The sequence below is a fragment of the Camelus ferus genome, chromosome 8, assembly GCF_009834535.1.
Source record: "Camelus ferus isolate YT-003-E chromosome 8, BCGSAC_Cfer_1.0, whole genome shotgun sequence".
NCBI classification, from domain to species: Eukaryota; Metazoa; Chordata; class Mammalia; order Artiodactyla; family Camelidae; genus Camelus; species Camelus ferus.
Window position 1 is genome coordinate 65228470 of NC_045703.1, and position 16422 is coordinate 65244891.

The following is a 16422-nucleotide window of genomic DNA, read 5'->3' on the forward strand; positions in this document are numbered from 1 at the left end:
ACACTGGAAATATAGAAATGATTAACTTTTATATCATATGATTTCTTTGGGTATAACCCCTAGATCTACAAATATATGTCATGTAACTAGTAGAGCTTCACTTGGACACCTGTCCTACTTTGTCTCAAGGAGATCATCTCTGGAGTAGGCATGGTCCCGTGGCCATTTGAGCCTTAAAAGTGTCAGTATTCTTCTGTAGAATTCATGTCTGTCAGTATCCTTCAAGTCATGACCTGTAACATGTGTAGGGCATTCCTACCACCTGCTGTCTTGTGGTCAACCAGCTTAAAAGCAAAGCTCAAATTTTACTGAAATTTACTTTTAAAAATTAAGTCTGAAAGAATTATGAACTGTGTATGTTCTTTATAAAATGTTCACTGTAGTCATTTCATTGCCATCAACTGACAAAACTTAATCCTTTTAAAGGTAAATTTACTCTTGGCTAGAAAGACAAATGCATCAAATATATATGTATCATCATTGAATACAGTAAAACTGAGTTTTGGTTTTGTTTTGTTTTTAATAACACTAATATGTAATGCAAGTATGTATACCATCAGCCAGATGGTACGTAAGACTTTAACTTACATATTTATATAAGGTGGAGCATGTTTTAAATCTTGTTAGATCTACACCTGTGACATATGAGCTGTGTCAAATTGTGGTTCATCAACATGTATTTGTATTTTCATTGTATGTGTTATAGTCACACATTTATTCATACTTACTTATATGTTTGTTCAACAATTACTTATTGGGCTCCTACTCCATGTCAGATACTATTCTAGGTAAGAAACATACAACAATGAATGTCAGCGTCCCTGCTCTTATGAAGTTTACATTTTAGTAAAGGGATATACAAGCAAATTTCAGTTGGTAATGTGAGAGAGGAAGAGAGAAGGGCTCTTTGAGGAAGTGACCTTTACACTGAGGTGTGAGTGATGTGAAGGGACCAGTGATAAGATCTGGCAGCAGGTTGTCCAGGAGGGAACAGCAAGTGCAAAGGCTCTGAGGTAAGGGAGGGCCATTCTGAAGAGCAGAAAGGGAACCAGTGTAGCTGAAACGTGGTGCATGGAGTGAGAGTGGTAGGACTGGGCATCAGTGAGGCAGGCAGAAGCCACTGTTTAGCTTCTTGTGGACCACCATGAAGAACTGAGATAGAATGTAAGGTCTTAGAAAGTTTCGATTAGGGAGTGGAGATGGAGGAGGGACTTGCTTGTGTAGATTCTACAAGTGCTTTCTGAACTGCTTGCCTGGAGCCTTGCTACGAGATGTATGACACCTAGAGGTCTTTTATTTAGACCATTAGTTAGCTTTTGCTGTGCAACAGACAGCCCGTAACTTAGTGCTGAGAGCAGCCAACACTTATTTAGCTCATGATCCTGCAGATGGACAGTCTGGCCTGGGTGGTTCTGCTGGTTTCTTCTGGGCTCATTCTCCCTTCTCAGTTAGGTACACTGCTCTGCTAGGTGGCTCTGCTTCCTGAAGTTGACTGGCTCTTAGTGATAGTGATGTGGTAACAGAACCGTATGCCTCTTATCCTCCAACAAACGACTCTGGGCTTGTTCACATGGTGGCTGGTTGACTTCCGAGAGGATAGTTAAAAGTATGCATTGCCTCTTGAATCTTATACTTGGAAGTAGTACACTCTGATTTCTGTTGCTGGATCCTGTTGATCCAAGCAAATCACATGGCCAGCCAGATTAAAGGAGGAGAGAAGCAGACTCCCCCTGCATAGTGGGGACTGTTTTTGCACACTGTTCTACACCCAGTGTCTGTTTTCTCTGAGCTGTATCATGAGTCATGACTTCATGACTGCTTTGTGACTTTTAAGTGAAGGTATCTTCACTCAGCATTACTAGAAAGAGGAGTATGACCACAATGCTCACAACGTTTATCTTAAATTTAACAGCCTAGGATATGAAGATATAGTTAACATCCTTGTATAAAAGATAATGGGAGCATAATACTTGTAGTGAAAAGTGTAATTATAATATATCCACTGTTTGTCTTGAAGTCATATTACACTGTATTGAGTACAACAGAAATGCTTTTTGGTTGCATAGATGAAATTTATCATTATCATTAATATTTATTGGTTCTCTCGATAGGTACCAGTTTTTAGCTAATTTTAAATACATTCAGAGAATAGAAGTTCTGTTCAGAGCACTTAACAGTAGAAGGCATCGTTGTGTGTTCTGTTACCAGCTAACCAAGCACCTAGCAGTTTCAGCAGGCTGTGTCCTTGAGCTGTCATGTGGCCCGTATGTGCTAATAAGGAGAATGAGGAGAATAATAAGTGAGAGAAGATTTCTGGCAAGGTTTTACATGGTTTTTTAAGTGTCCTTTTTTTAAATGGATTACAAAAAAGTAAGATGATAATAGTAGTGATACTCATAGTGATAATAAACAATAACAATAAAGAAAAAGACAAAACAACTTCCATGCTTACTAAAATTAAGACTTTGCTGCCTAATGTGAGCTGTCTCTGTGCTTATGTGAAAGGGAGAGGGAGAGAGGTCAGGGAGGGAGGGCATTTCATACAGCCTAAATTGTCATAAACCCTGGGACATGGTTTTGGAGAGCAGTTTATTTATTAATATCTGCTCCTTAATGTAAGTAGAATTGTGCTTAATGGGTCTACTTGGTATATTGATCTTTTTGGACCAACCAAAGACACAGCAATCTTTGTAAGTGAAATAGTATTTTTAGCCCTGAACATCAATCTAGGCAAAAATTAGTTTTTTCTCAGAGCATCTGAATTCTTAGTAATTTACTTGTGGACAAATATTGTGACTACAGATTCCATCAGGTTCTTCTCCTTTCTTCACTCCCATCTGCCTTTGGGTTGAATACCTCATGGATAATTTTGCTTTTCCCATCCCTACCTGGAGTTGGAGGCAAAATTTATATCATTTTAATGTTTAATTATGGTGAAGATGTGGTATCACTGATCACTGGAGAAAATAATGGATTATTCCACATTACAGTTAGTCAAATGGAAAATTAAAACTGAGACACCTCTTCCCCTTGTTATGTCAAAATAAATTATAGATGGATCAAATATTTAAGTGTAAAAAGTATAAAATGAAATGTATTAAAAGAAAATGTGAATGAATACTATAAAATCCTGGAGTGGGCAAGAAATTTTCCAGCATGGCACATATTTCCAGAAAACATGGAGGGAACAAATGGATAGATTTGAATGTTTATAATGTCAAATTTCTGTATTTAATCCTGCTTTAAAATTCTAACATGTTGAAAGCATTTCCATATGTTATAAAAATTTCTTGAAAACTGAGGTTTTCATGATTATATAATGATCTGTCATGAATGTCATACTTTATTTAACCATCCCCTATTTTTGTACTTTATTCTAATTTGTCATTGTTTCAAATAATGATGGAATATACATACTTAATTTATAAACAGTTGATCACAAATTAGATCACAAAGATTTCTCTAGCAGATAGATTGCTGGGTAATGGAAAATTGTTTTTTAGGAGGGCTGTTGTTATTTACATAGCCATCACAAGTGTTGAGGGGTCTGGTTATACACACAGGCATTGACTACTCTACTTTTAATCTTTGCCAACTTGAAGGATAAGATGTTTACCTACATTTCTATGAGTATTATTGACATTGAACAATTTATTGAACAATTTTTAATTTTATTTTTGGCTTATTTTGTTCACTAAATACTTTTAATTGAACAGGAAACACATGCACTGGTGAGAAAAATTCTTACGTTGTGAGACAAAATAAAATGAAAAATAAGTCCCTCCCTTGTGGCAGTCACTACTGTGTTTCTTACGTATCTTTCCAAAATGACCTAAGTGTATCAATTATATAACCCACTCCACTTTTATTTATTGTTAACACAGATGTTAACTTACTGTGCACACTGTTTAATTCTTTCTACTTCATGTGATAGAGAAATGTTTTCTTATCTATACAGATAGACTCATACACACCTTTTAAACATCAGTATAATATTCTGCTGCTTGTCTGTATAAGAATTTATTAAATGCCCCCTTGTTGATGAACAATTTAGTTGACGGTTGTTTTCAGCTTTTTATTGTTAACAATAACTCTGATAAACAACTTTATGAATTGTTATTTTTGAACTTGAATATCTGGAATTGTTGGGTTAAGACTTAATCATGTGCATATATATTTTGATGGAAACTGCCAAATTGCACTTTGTTCCAATATATGCTTCCATCATCAGTGCAAGACTATGATTTGAGTGACTTCCCACACCTTTGTCAAAATCATAAGTAAGTTTTTAAACTTTGGTAATCCACAGGGAGAAAAATCGAATAATATTGGAGGTTTTGATTTGCATTCCTTTAATTATGTGTAAGAATCTTTATGTATGATTATAAATCATTATTCGTTACTTTATTTCTTTTTGTGACAGTGTGATCTTGATTTTAGAGTTTTTTAAAAATTAAAATGGACATAGTTTTGCCATTATTTTATTTTGATGGAAATGCTACTGGATATTTGTGTTTTCTGCTTTAGAGATGAAATAAAAAGGACTTTTAAAGTGAATCAAGAAAGAGAAAGATACAGTTTTACTTCCAAGTTCATGAATTCAAATTTTCCCAGTTTTCTTAATAGAATAATTGGAAATTAAATTGTTTCCATTTTTGCAGTGGTGGGCTTATTAAAGTAATAGGGAGAGAGAGGAGCCAATTGAAGGGTTTTGTGCTTGAGTAAAGTGAAAGAACTCTGAATGGCGTAACTGCTTCTGAACTTTGTGGACTGAACTTCCACGGAGATTTTAGAATTTCTCTACAAATGGAGTCCTTTTACACACTTGGTTTTGAAAGTGTTGTGTATAGTATCATTTGAAAGAAGTGTGATGTAATGGAAAGGGCCTTATCCTGGACCGAAGCCGTCCGTCTCCGCCCTGTTAGCCTGCACAAACCGCTTTACGCCTGTCACCTTGGGACCCCTTGACAAGTTCTCTCTCCCAGTGACGTCAGGCCTGCTTCTCATCAGGTATTCAGAGTTAGCTTTACATTTGTTATAGCACCTGCATGGAGAAGGAGAATATTGAGTATTATGTCCTAATTTTTATTTTGATAAAACCTATGACCCTTTTTCTTGATGATTTTTATAATACTGCCAGTTTTAAATCTCCCTAAACTGAAGATTAAAAAGAAAAATGACACCATGAATAATCTCACCACATCATAATGGAATTTAAATTTATTTTTAAATAAATGTTTAACTACATTTCATGAAAATAGTAATACTTTAGTGAAACTCATCACTTTTTATCTTACAGTACTGAGCACAATGCCTTGCATGCTGTAAATATCCAGAAAGTCTTTGTTAATGAGTCAAGCAAATGCAGATGATCAGTCCTCTGTCCTCCCGCTACGTCATTAAATGTTTACACTGAGAGTATACTAATTTTTTCCGATTGTACACTCTTGTTTTAACTTAAAATTGCGACTACTTTATAATCAAATTAAATTTGATGACGATGGTTGTCTAATAACTAAAATCCCATCAGATGAGCACGAATTTACTTCTAGTTTATTTACAGGACTTATAGGTGTTTGGGGGCTTATGAAATAACAAAAATACTCATCTTCTTTTTAAAAGATTCAGGTTTATGACAAAAGAACAAAAAAGCTTAGCTGGTTTCTGTTGACAGTTAAGTTTAATGACTACTACCTGAAAATTATGTGTGATGGCTGAAATACTCCCTCACTCCCACTAGAGGGGGATTCCTTCCAACTTAGGTAAAAATGCTCTTCGATATAACATGAAAACCTGTGTATGACATTGATCTTTCTTTTTTATTAAATTGAGGTTAATAATCTCATTTTAAAAATCAGCTTTTTTTCTGTAAGTATTGCAATTAAAATCTTACAGAAACAGAAAATATAAGGGATGCTGAACTAAAGTGCACATGTACTTATTAACCCATAGTGTTTTTGACCAAAACATATATTTTTAAAAGTATTAAATTGGTTAATACTTAGGAATTTCCATACATCACTTGGAGCCCTCCTGGAGATAAATCTCCAGTGGAGGATGAGGCTGCCCTTTTGAGCTCCATGCCCTTACTCCACTCCCCAAGGTCTGTCTTTGTCTCTGTCTACTGACACAGCCACATGGAGAGTTCCTAAATTCCACTTGAAAGCTTTGGTTTGCTATCATCTCAAGTTGTCAAATATATTAAAGCCATATGTTTAAATAGATTCCTGTTTGCTATTGAATTTTCTTAATACTTTAACTTTTTGCAATATGTTAAGCAAATGCAGAACTCACTCTGGAGATGATTTTTGTGGGTTTAAAAATATAACATATTTTTAAAGTAATTGTATCCATATTAAAATATCTTATCAAAGGTGAATGTACCCAACACTGAGGTGTGCAGATATGATCTCTGTGTATAATTCAATAGTAAATGTCATACTGGGTTTACAGTAGTTAAGATTTGGTGAATTTGTTGCTTATGTTTTCCTTTAACTAAAGTCTCCAGTGTTGATTACAGGATTTAACGTAAAAACATTTGAGGTTACTAACCTAATGTTGTGAAGAGCAGGACTTAGGAGATTCAAACATATGCAAGTTGCAAAATAACTGGGTTTTTTTCCCCTCTCAAACTGAAAGTCTATGATAAGATCTTGTTTCTAAATCTAACAATTAGCTTTGGAAATCTAAGTGTAAACAGAAATGCTGTCAGTGAATCTTATGATGATTTTGTGCTATAGTTGATCCAACATTTCAGTCTTCAGCCTAAAATCACACTTGGCCTCGGAAACATACGGTTTTCATCAGAATGAAGCTGCTCATCTTCTCAGTCCCTAATCATGCGTTTCTCTTGCTTTGTGCACCAGACTCTGTCAGGTACCAGGTGGTGGGTGAGCCTTGCTTCCAGTAAAGCAGCTGGAGAGTACAATTTGTTTCCTCATTTCTTTTTTGACCCCTTTACTTTTCGTACTGGATGACAATCTTATTGAAATGATCTTCCTTTCTGTATTTTCTCCCCCCAAGGGAAGAATCCAATTTTGTTTTATAGTAGGATACTTTGGATGGCCTATATGTCTTCTGCTTAAACGCCTACCACAAGGGCCTAATTTTAAAAGGTTTAAAACTAACAGTGAAGCCAGCAAGTCTGATTTTATTGCCCCACTCCCACTGTTTTCCCCAGACACTTAAAAAATACTCTAATTTGTTCTGTTGCTTCTTTCCTTGCTCTTTTCCATCATATAGTGGTACTTCGGAGTAGTCAAAGTTAAACGCTTTCTACACCAGACTGAATAATTATGTTTAAAAAACAGTAATTATCAATACACGTCTTGTTCCACACAGCTTTTAAATTCATGTTAATGAGCTGTGTCTTCTAATGCATAAGACTGACAGGCAATTTTGAAGTTTTGCCATCATTTCCCAACTTGTTGTTTAGACTCTGCCCGCCTTTTCCTGAGTATTGCTTTTAGGAACCCTTGCTCTGCAGCATTCCCGAGACGCAGGACTACCCACTCTGATGTGAGCAGGACAAGAAATTACTAGCAGCTTCACAAGCATGATGAAATTGCTTTAAGAAGCATAACTTCTCCCTCACTGTCAGTAAAAGATCAAAAAGTATGTGCAACATCTTGTGATTTAAGTGAGAAGGATGATTCTGCTAACTTCCTAGATCATTCTGAGGAGCTTACACCACCACTTCAACATGATGGCAAATATATTAATTTGATAGGTGCTCACCCTGTTATAAAACTGGAACCTGGGACAGTGACCTGGATTTATACCCCACTCTTGAAGAGACTCACAGATCTCTCTTTCCTGACACCTGACATAAATTGAAAACCAGTTTTCTCAGAACTCTTAGTTCCAGGCCACACCTGTGCTCTGGTGTCTGCGGCTAGACGCAAGGAAGGTTGCTGAGAGTGCCTAAGTTATTTTTTTCCTTATGATTTCAGGTTGAAGTCTTGACCTCGGAGGATACCGCCTTTGGACTCAAGGTGTGTAGTCTGATGTAGCTTACTGTACAGGTTTCATCAGCTCCCCTAAGTGGATTAGAAGGCTCAACAGAGAGGACTTGTTTTTTTAATCAGATGGGGAGCCCTTAAAATCTTCCAAAGTTTGATTTCCCTTTTATCAGGGTTAAGATTAGACTATGGTAGTATTTCCTTTTTCCTTTTTTCTTTGTTGTGGAGAATATGAAAAACAGTACAGGAAACCAAGAGTGTTATTTTGGTAGAAAATGACTTCTAAACTTGAATGGAATAGAAATTACTGAATAGAAATAGCCATGGAATAGAAATTACTGAAATTTCCCTCAGTTTGGGGACTGTGAAATCTAACCACTGGATATTATCAGAATGCTATTTTTGATTCATAACTCGAGCTTCATTCACTCATGCATTCATTATCCCTGCCTCAAATATTTATTGAACCCCTGTATTCCAATCACGACCATATTAAATTTCAGCTCCTGCCCTTAAGTTGCTCACCATCGGTTGGTGGGTATAGGCAGATGAATTACCCTGCGGCGTGGCTGTCCCCATGCTGGAGCTGTGCTGAGGGCTGTGGGAGTGCAGTGGAGTTGAGTGGGAAGGCTTTCTAGGAGGTTGATCCCTGGGCAGAGCCTGAGGGCTATTTAGGCAAGAGAGAAGAAATGAGAGCTGTTTTCAGGTCAGAAGGGAACCATGGAAAAAAATCGAAGGGAACTAAAAGTAGTTAAATTCTCCCTGTGTGGCAAGATGTAGAGTTGAAAAGGTTAAAGATTTGAATTTTATCCTATAGAAAATGCAAAGCTATTAAAAGAGTTAAAGTCAAGAAGTGGTTAGATTTGCAACTTAGATGATTTTGGCCACTTTGTAGAGGATGGACTTGCCAGAGACCAGTGAAGAGTGCTTGAATAGGTCAGGTGGAGACCGATGTGGGCCTGAGCTAGTGGAAGAGGAAAGAGATCCTTAAGAAGTAAATCTGTGGGACCTGGTGATCACAGATGTGCATGGTGAGGAAGGCAGAGGAGCTGAGGATGAGACCAAGGAATTGATTGGCTGCACTGAGATACAGAACACAGGAAGAGTCACAGATTTTAAGAATTATAATCTTCCAGACCTGTAGTTTTTATCAGATTTACTTGCCTTTTGTATATATTTGCTAGTAATTCTTAAACCAAGGAAAAAAAAACGGGTAAGAAGTACTTGCTGAAGCAGTCTGACTTCACTTTCATGTAGCCGCATAGAAGTACAGTGTAGGTGCCATCAATTACTTTGAAAGTCAGGAGCTTCCAAGGATAGTTGGTGAAGATTTGAGAGCGCAAGTTATGGGTGATTACTCTCACCTGACTCCTACTTTCCCTTCTAGATGCTTGGGGTTTTGTTAGTACAATCTAATAGCTGTGTTGCAGTTGTAGGTGGATAACATTGTAATACTACCAGAATCAAAACTGTTTAGAGGTTATAAGCTTAGCAAGGTTTACATTATAAATAAATATAAATTAAAAGTAAAAAGATAGATTAACACCTTATAAATATTTAAATACTTGGTAAACCAGCTCAAGTTTTATATCCTTAATATGTTTTTTGTGCTTCTGTATCTGCCAAAAAATTACTAAAAGAAAATTTTAATTATAAATAGAGCTAATTTGGTATTATTTGCAATAATTAACATATGGTCATCTTCTAAATTTTTTAGTTTTTATTTGATCCCAGCATGTGTGCAGAATATTCATTGCATATTTAATAAACCTATTGTCTCAGTTCTTCTGAACTCATCTCCATAATCCTTCATACTTCGGAGTTGTGCAGCAGTCTTATGGATGATTGTTATACCAACAGCTCTCATAGTCTGCCCCACTGTGTGAAGGCTTCACATTTGTTTCATAGCTAAATTAGCAGATTGCTTTTGTAGCTGAAATCAATTTGTAGAAACACAATTTGAAATTTTTTTCTAATTGATTTTGAAAGAATTTCACTTTTGCATATCTAATTCAAAATATTTACACATATAATTAAAACTGACAATTTTGAAAATTTTTATTTTATCTGTGAGTCAGCAAATATATATTTTTTTTAATTTTAACTGAAGTATAGTTGATTTACAATGTTGTGTTACAGCAAATATATTTTTATCTTGTTTCTTAAAAGGTCTTGGTATTCAGTATTGGTCAGGTTTTTGAACACTTATTCATGATTGACCTTTCTTCTTGTTTTTATATACATGGGGGAAATAACTCAAATATCTGACTCACTGGTAATACATCAATGGCGTCATCTTGGTGGATGAGTAGACCTCTGGAGTATGTGTGTTTCCCTTGTATGACTCTGATCCTTTTAGTGATCTTTAATGTGCCTTTGATCTTTCTTTCCCTTTTTTTTTTTTTTTTTTTTGGTGGGGGGGCAGTTTCTAATTATTGCTTTTTGTATGCTTCTCCTTCCAAGTCAAACTAAAATCCACAAGCTTAATATTTACTTAATATCTACAAGCGTGAGTTCATCTGTCTCACTGGAAAATGACTTAACTGTGTTGGGACTCAGAGTACAAACAACCTATTTCTGTGTATGAGTGTGGTGAAACTATAATCCAGGAAAACAAACTTGCAGCACTTCAAACATATCATGGCTATTATAACTGTTTTAAGATTAATTTTTTAAAGCTAATCTAATGGGAAATATCCATGCTCTTTGTTATTCTTCATAAATTTTAATTTTACTCAAATCCTGATTCATTGTTTTATTAGGCTTATCTCAGTCAAAGGTAACTTAGAATTTGAAATGATAATAACTGTTTCACAGTATATTAAACAGTTCTGCTGCTTTCCAGTGGTTCTGATTTTTTTCCATTGAATTTAGATAACTTTGATTTTCTTGAATTTGTTTCTGCTCAGGTCTAATAAGATGCTTAATTAATTTAAAATTACGTGTACTAATAGAAACAAGAATTTCAGTGAGTAGAAGAGGTGCTTCAAAATAAAAATGAGCAAAGATATTTGGAAAGTTCTACAAACTACAGACCACTGATTTTGACTTCAGTTCTAATCAAGACTTGAATGTATTAAAAAGTTTATAATTCTCTAGAATCATAAATTAGGGATCTGAGGGGCAAACAACGTGGGTTGGTTCTTTCTACAAGATAAGTATGCCTTCTGTATCATTAATGTATTAGGTAAAGCTGCCTAGTGATGAGAAGGTAAATCAGCTAAGCAAATAAGTAATTATATTGTTAAACAGAAAAAGGCTAAAAATTTGACTTTGTTACTTATGAGTTCTATAAGGAAATTTATAGTAAGGACGTAAAAAGGAGGAATGAATAAAATATCCCTGGGTCATTAAAAAAGAAAAACTATGTAAACATAACTTTTCCATAAATTTCAAGAGATCATCTCAGAATCTAAATAAATTAAAAGTTGTTTGACGACAAATCTCTTGCCTTCTCATTTGTTGTAGACAGCTAAGTCAAGAATTACAATGAAGCAAGACTTTTATTTGAACTGCTCCATATGAGTTAGGCACTATTGTTGATCCCAGGATTGGGTGAGGAAATAGGAATTCACACAGCTAATCAATCAATAACAGCAGTGGGATTGCAACCAGGAGGGTCAGCCCCAAGCCTGTCCTCTCTTCTGAGTGTCCCAAGAACCAGTGAGTCCCACACTGCTACCTGCCCTTCTCCTCGCTTTCCATCTCATCTTAGCTGCCCTCACCTCCGTCTCCACTCTGCCCATCTTGCTAAGGTCCCTAATGCTTTCTCTGACCTTCGCTATAGGAGAACAACTTGCCTCTTGGCAGCATCTGCCTCAGTTGGCCTCTTGTTCATTGCTTTGCTGCCTTCCTCTGGCTTCCCCAGCAGCACTCTGCCGGCCGTCCTCACGTGAGCCTGGCCAGGGTTTCTCTTCCTCCCCACAGCCATGGTGGTTTCACCAGGGCTCCATTCTCCTCCTCCTTGATTATGCCAGTGACACCTCTTCCTCTATCTCCAGGGCTTGTTCTTAACTACCTTGCAGAAGAAGTGAATATGCAGAAAGCCAAGATAAGATTTTAAAGTTGTTTAATACAACATATTTCCTGGAATAAATTCCTACTTGCTTGGCAGTAATATAATTTGGTTAAATAATTTTTAAAGACTTTTCCCTTTGAAAGATGGGTGGATAGAAATACGTATATTGTATACTACCAGTTCACTTTTTTCCAATTATAAATAAGCATTAGAAATCGACAAATCCAAAAATATTTTGATGTTCGGCTGATGTAGTCTTTGGAAGGACACTCTGAATTTTATGCCCCTTTTTATAATTTTTGATAGAAATTATTACCCCCAAAAAATGTGCGTGGGGAGGTCAGTTTTTAAAGAAGGATAAGGAAAATCAAGCATATGTGTTACTCTTTTAAAAAAAGAATGGGAAGAATGAAAATAAAACATAGCTCACCATAGGAGCCCACAGGTGACAGAGCCTTCTCTCCTGTGTGCTCTTTAAGCTGCTGCTCTTCTTAGAGGTCACCAGCCCGTGGTCCCCTGGCGAGGAGGAGAGTGCCAGCCTCCCTTCTCTGCCCCCAACTTTTAAACCAGCCCCTAGGAGAGGCATATTAAACTTATTAGTAAGGGCTTTTCCCCAGAACTCTGATGCAGGGCCCACTCTTCATTGTGTATCTCCCCGTACATACTTTCCCCTTTTCCTGTCTTTTCCTGAAACTACACTCCCCTAGAATCTTAAAATTTTATCTCTGCAAAAGATCTCCAAAATCCTCTGAGGTGCCTTCTTCCATGTTTGAGATGAGGGAGCTGAAGGCCAAAGAAGTCCTTGTCCCCAAGGTCATAGCTCCTTACTGACAGGGGTGGGACTAGAAATCAGGATTTTAGTAATTTCATTATTTTTCCTATTTAAATAAAAAGATTTAATAATTCCTATTAATATTTAAATTACTCACCTTTTTATTCTCTCTTGGCAGTAATTTTTAGTATTTGTTTTAGGCATCTAAAATTTATTGTTGTTTTAAAGAAAAAACTAAGCTTAAAATGTCTCAAAATAAGATTTTAAAGTGAATACTAAATTTGTTTACTCTTATGTATTACTTTTTATTCACATTTTGGTTGATTAAATATCTTAGAAAAAAAAACATCAAAGTTCAAACAGGTCTTCTAACCCCCACTGACGTAGCCTCAACTCTCCCGAGCCCTTAACCTCCCTCTGAGTCTAATACCCTCATACCTAACCTTCCGTTCAAATGCTTTTCCATCCTCTTGCTGAATTTCAAATTTGTCTTCTCTCCAGACTGTTTATGTTCTTCCTCTTCTGTGCCATTACCCCTCAGTACTGCAGACTTTTGAGCCTCATCCTCTGCGCTTATACGGCACTTAACTGTGAAACTGATTTGGAATTTCTCTTCTGCCAACTTGTTTTTGTTTTCTTTTGTATATGGGAGACAGCATGGTATGGCCTGGCCCTGCTCCATTATGTCACATTTTTTCGAGCAAGATTGTAAGCTTAGCGACTCCATTTTGTTCATCTTTTTATATCCATATTGACTTGCACTTGGTTCACAGTGAATAATTGTTGCTGACTATATAGCGTTTTATTGCTGGTTTAACAATCGTGATGGTAATGAGCAAAAAAAAGCCTGTGATATTAACACATTACTACTGTCCCCCCCTTTTTCTATTTGGGATTTTTGCACTGATTCTCCCATTATCTGAATTAGTATACTCATTTGGCATTTTATAGAAGCTCTGTAGAGCCCAACTGAAGGAACATATTCTTTGCTAATGCTTGTTGAAGCTGTTGAGTGGTTCTGGTTGACACTGAAAACTTGTTGGTTCCAATTTATTTTACTACTAACTTAAATATCTTTGCTAATCTAGGTTCTTTGGTTACATTCATTGATTTCATCATATTTCATTCTACTGCATTTCATTCAAATACCTGTGGAATATACATTAATGTTATATGCTGGGAATGCAGTGTTAAGAATAATAAACCCTTGCTTCCATGGACTTTACATTCTTGACACAAATTTTGGAATGATCTTATTCCAGGAAGAAATTCTAGACAAGATGCAAATTTATATTGTCCTTTTGTGTATAGTTTTTTTTTTTTGCTACTCTGTGGTATAATTATTTTAATTGAATCTTTCGTTGTATTCTACAAAATGGAATAGGATTCCAATTTGACTTGTAAAACTTATAATAACAAAGGGATTAGTCACCTATAAACAAAATTTCAAATAAGATAAAAGTGAAGTTTATTTTATCATTTTAAAAGTAAGGTACTTTTTAATTGTGGAAAATTGTATAGCTGGAGCATCATATTTGGCAGTGACTTAAGTTACCTTTGGACTTATTCCTGTATTTTGACATCTGGCCATTATGCAAATCACCTATATTTCCTTCCTTTCCTTTATGAAAGTAAAACATTAGGAATCAATCTGTAACTATCTAACTGCTTGTCATAATGTCTAAGGGGGAAATAGAACACATCATTGGTAGCCCATCTCTGAGTGGGCTCCAGTTTCCTTTACTAAGAACCAAAAAGGTGATCTTAATGATATGTGGGAGGAGGTTCACTGGCTATTTTTCTTTTCTGATCAGTCCAACTTACAGGACTCCTGCCTGATCAGTTCTCACTGCATATTCTGGTCATCTAGAACCATGCTGTCCAGTATGGTGTTTACTAGACATGTATGCTAGTTAAATTTAAATTAATTAACATTAAATTAAAATTTTATTTCTTAAGCCACACCAGCTACATTTCAATAGCTCCGTGTTGTTAGCAGCTACCACATTGGCAGAGTGCATATATAGAACATTTCCAACTTAAAAGAAAGTTCTTTGGCCAGAGCTGATCTAGAAAATAAAGGTTCCAAATATTCGTATGACACAAACATTGTAACATAACACGTTTCACAATTAGAATAGAAATTTTTTTAATTGATGAAAAATCCTGAGGATTAGAGCAGATTAGTTGAGGACAGAAGGAATTTGCTGTTCTAGTAAAGTAACACAGAGCAGAGGGATGTTCTGTTCAGTAAAAATATAATATATATAATAAAGTTGGCATTTCCCATTGGATTTTGAGAGTATAAAGGTTTTAAACCAGGTCATGAAATTAGGCATACTTCTGGTGGTGACTCTTGTAATGGGCCATTAATTCATTGATTTACCTAGGGTTATGCCCGGGGACTCTGAATATAGTACTTCAGATTTAGAGTGTTTACCTTCGTGTAGTAAGAGATTCTCCCTGTTCAAATATCCTTCGTTTATTAATATAACCACATGAAAACATACATTAATCTTCTATTTAAAAACACATTTTTTTTTCTTGTGAAGCTATGTTAACTCTTGTTCTTCTCAGTTCTTTCCATCTTCTTTCCAGGGTGTATTTTCTAGTGAATTTGCTTGGAATTAACTCTCTAAAATGGGTGTGAATATAAATTAGGTGAAAAAAGTATATTTGAAGTAACAATGTCATTGAAAATGAAACCAGCAGATCTCTTTTTGAAGTTCATAATCTTATCAACTCATATTACTTTTCATAACATGAAGGATTTATTTTTGCGTTTACAATTTTTTATTTAATGAAAATCTACTAAAAATTCTTAGAGGAATAGAGGACCAAGCTTATTCTTTACTGTTTTAGTCATTAAATCTATATTAAAATGATGAAATATATATTGGTAAAGTAAAATAATTTTCTATTTCTCCGTAAAAGAAACGTTGGAGAAGGAAAAAAAGCCATGGCAGTTCTCAAGTCTGGGTTTGAGAATCCATGTTGTGTTGCTCCCTTCTTTTGTTAGAGAATTCCCAGCCTCTCCTTCTGCCATCTGCTGGTGGTTCAAACACTTACATGTTTGATTTTTAAAACCAATCTGCTTTATTCTTATTTAGGAAAGATTTTGGGGAAATGTTCTGTTTCTATTCACCTGTAATATTTTGATGCAGTTTTGCTTGTCATGTTTAATTATATTTTTGAAGGCTACTAGCTTCTTTTTCAACTCTGTCTTTGAGGATTATATGAATGTAAAATTTAGAAAAGACAGAACACTGTGAAGGCCAAAGCACTGAGAGATACTCACAGACTTATTGATAAAAGGTCTTGGGCGCCATGAAGAAGAGTTACTTGAGAGTTGTTGGGGGTCTTCCCTAATCTCTGAATGTGAATTAAATGTGGAACAGCAATCCCGTCCCGCTCTTTTGTAATTAAGACTGCTTGATTGAAAGTGAGCAGACCATATTTTACTTTAAGTCTTAGTATAGGATTAGACAGTTGATTTCTTGGTATCACTAAGGTTCTTTCCAGCTCTAAAATGCTGCAGGTCTTCCCATACTCATTAAGTCAGACCTTCAGTTCTGTCCTCTTTTATTCTTCTCCTGACTTCTCCCTGCTACTAGTCTTAAGCTGTTCTCATTGTCTTGGGGAAAATATAAATACTTTTTGTCCATGAACAA

At 35.7% G+C, this 16422-nt stretch overlaps 1 protein-coding gene across 8 annotated transcripts in view; it reads left to right on the plus strand.

Moving 5' to 3' along the window:
• ARID1B (AT-rich interaction domain 1B) overlaps nucleotides 1-16422 on the plus strand; it is a 380200-nt gene that overhangs the window by 213194 nt on the left and 150584 nt on the right. For 5 of the 8 annotated variants that reach the window (XM_032485245.1, XM_032485243.1, XM_032485241.1 and 2 more), the window contains one exon: nucleotides 7953-7994. The exons of the other annotated variants lie outside the window; for them this stretch is intronic. In XM_032485245.1, coding sequence (XP_032341136.1) covers nucleotides 7953-7994 — 42 coding nt within the window. The remainder of the gene's footprint in view (nucleotides 1-7952; nucleotides 7995-16422) is intronic. 8 annotated transcript variants of the gene reach the window in all.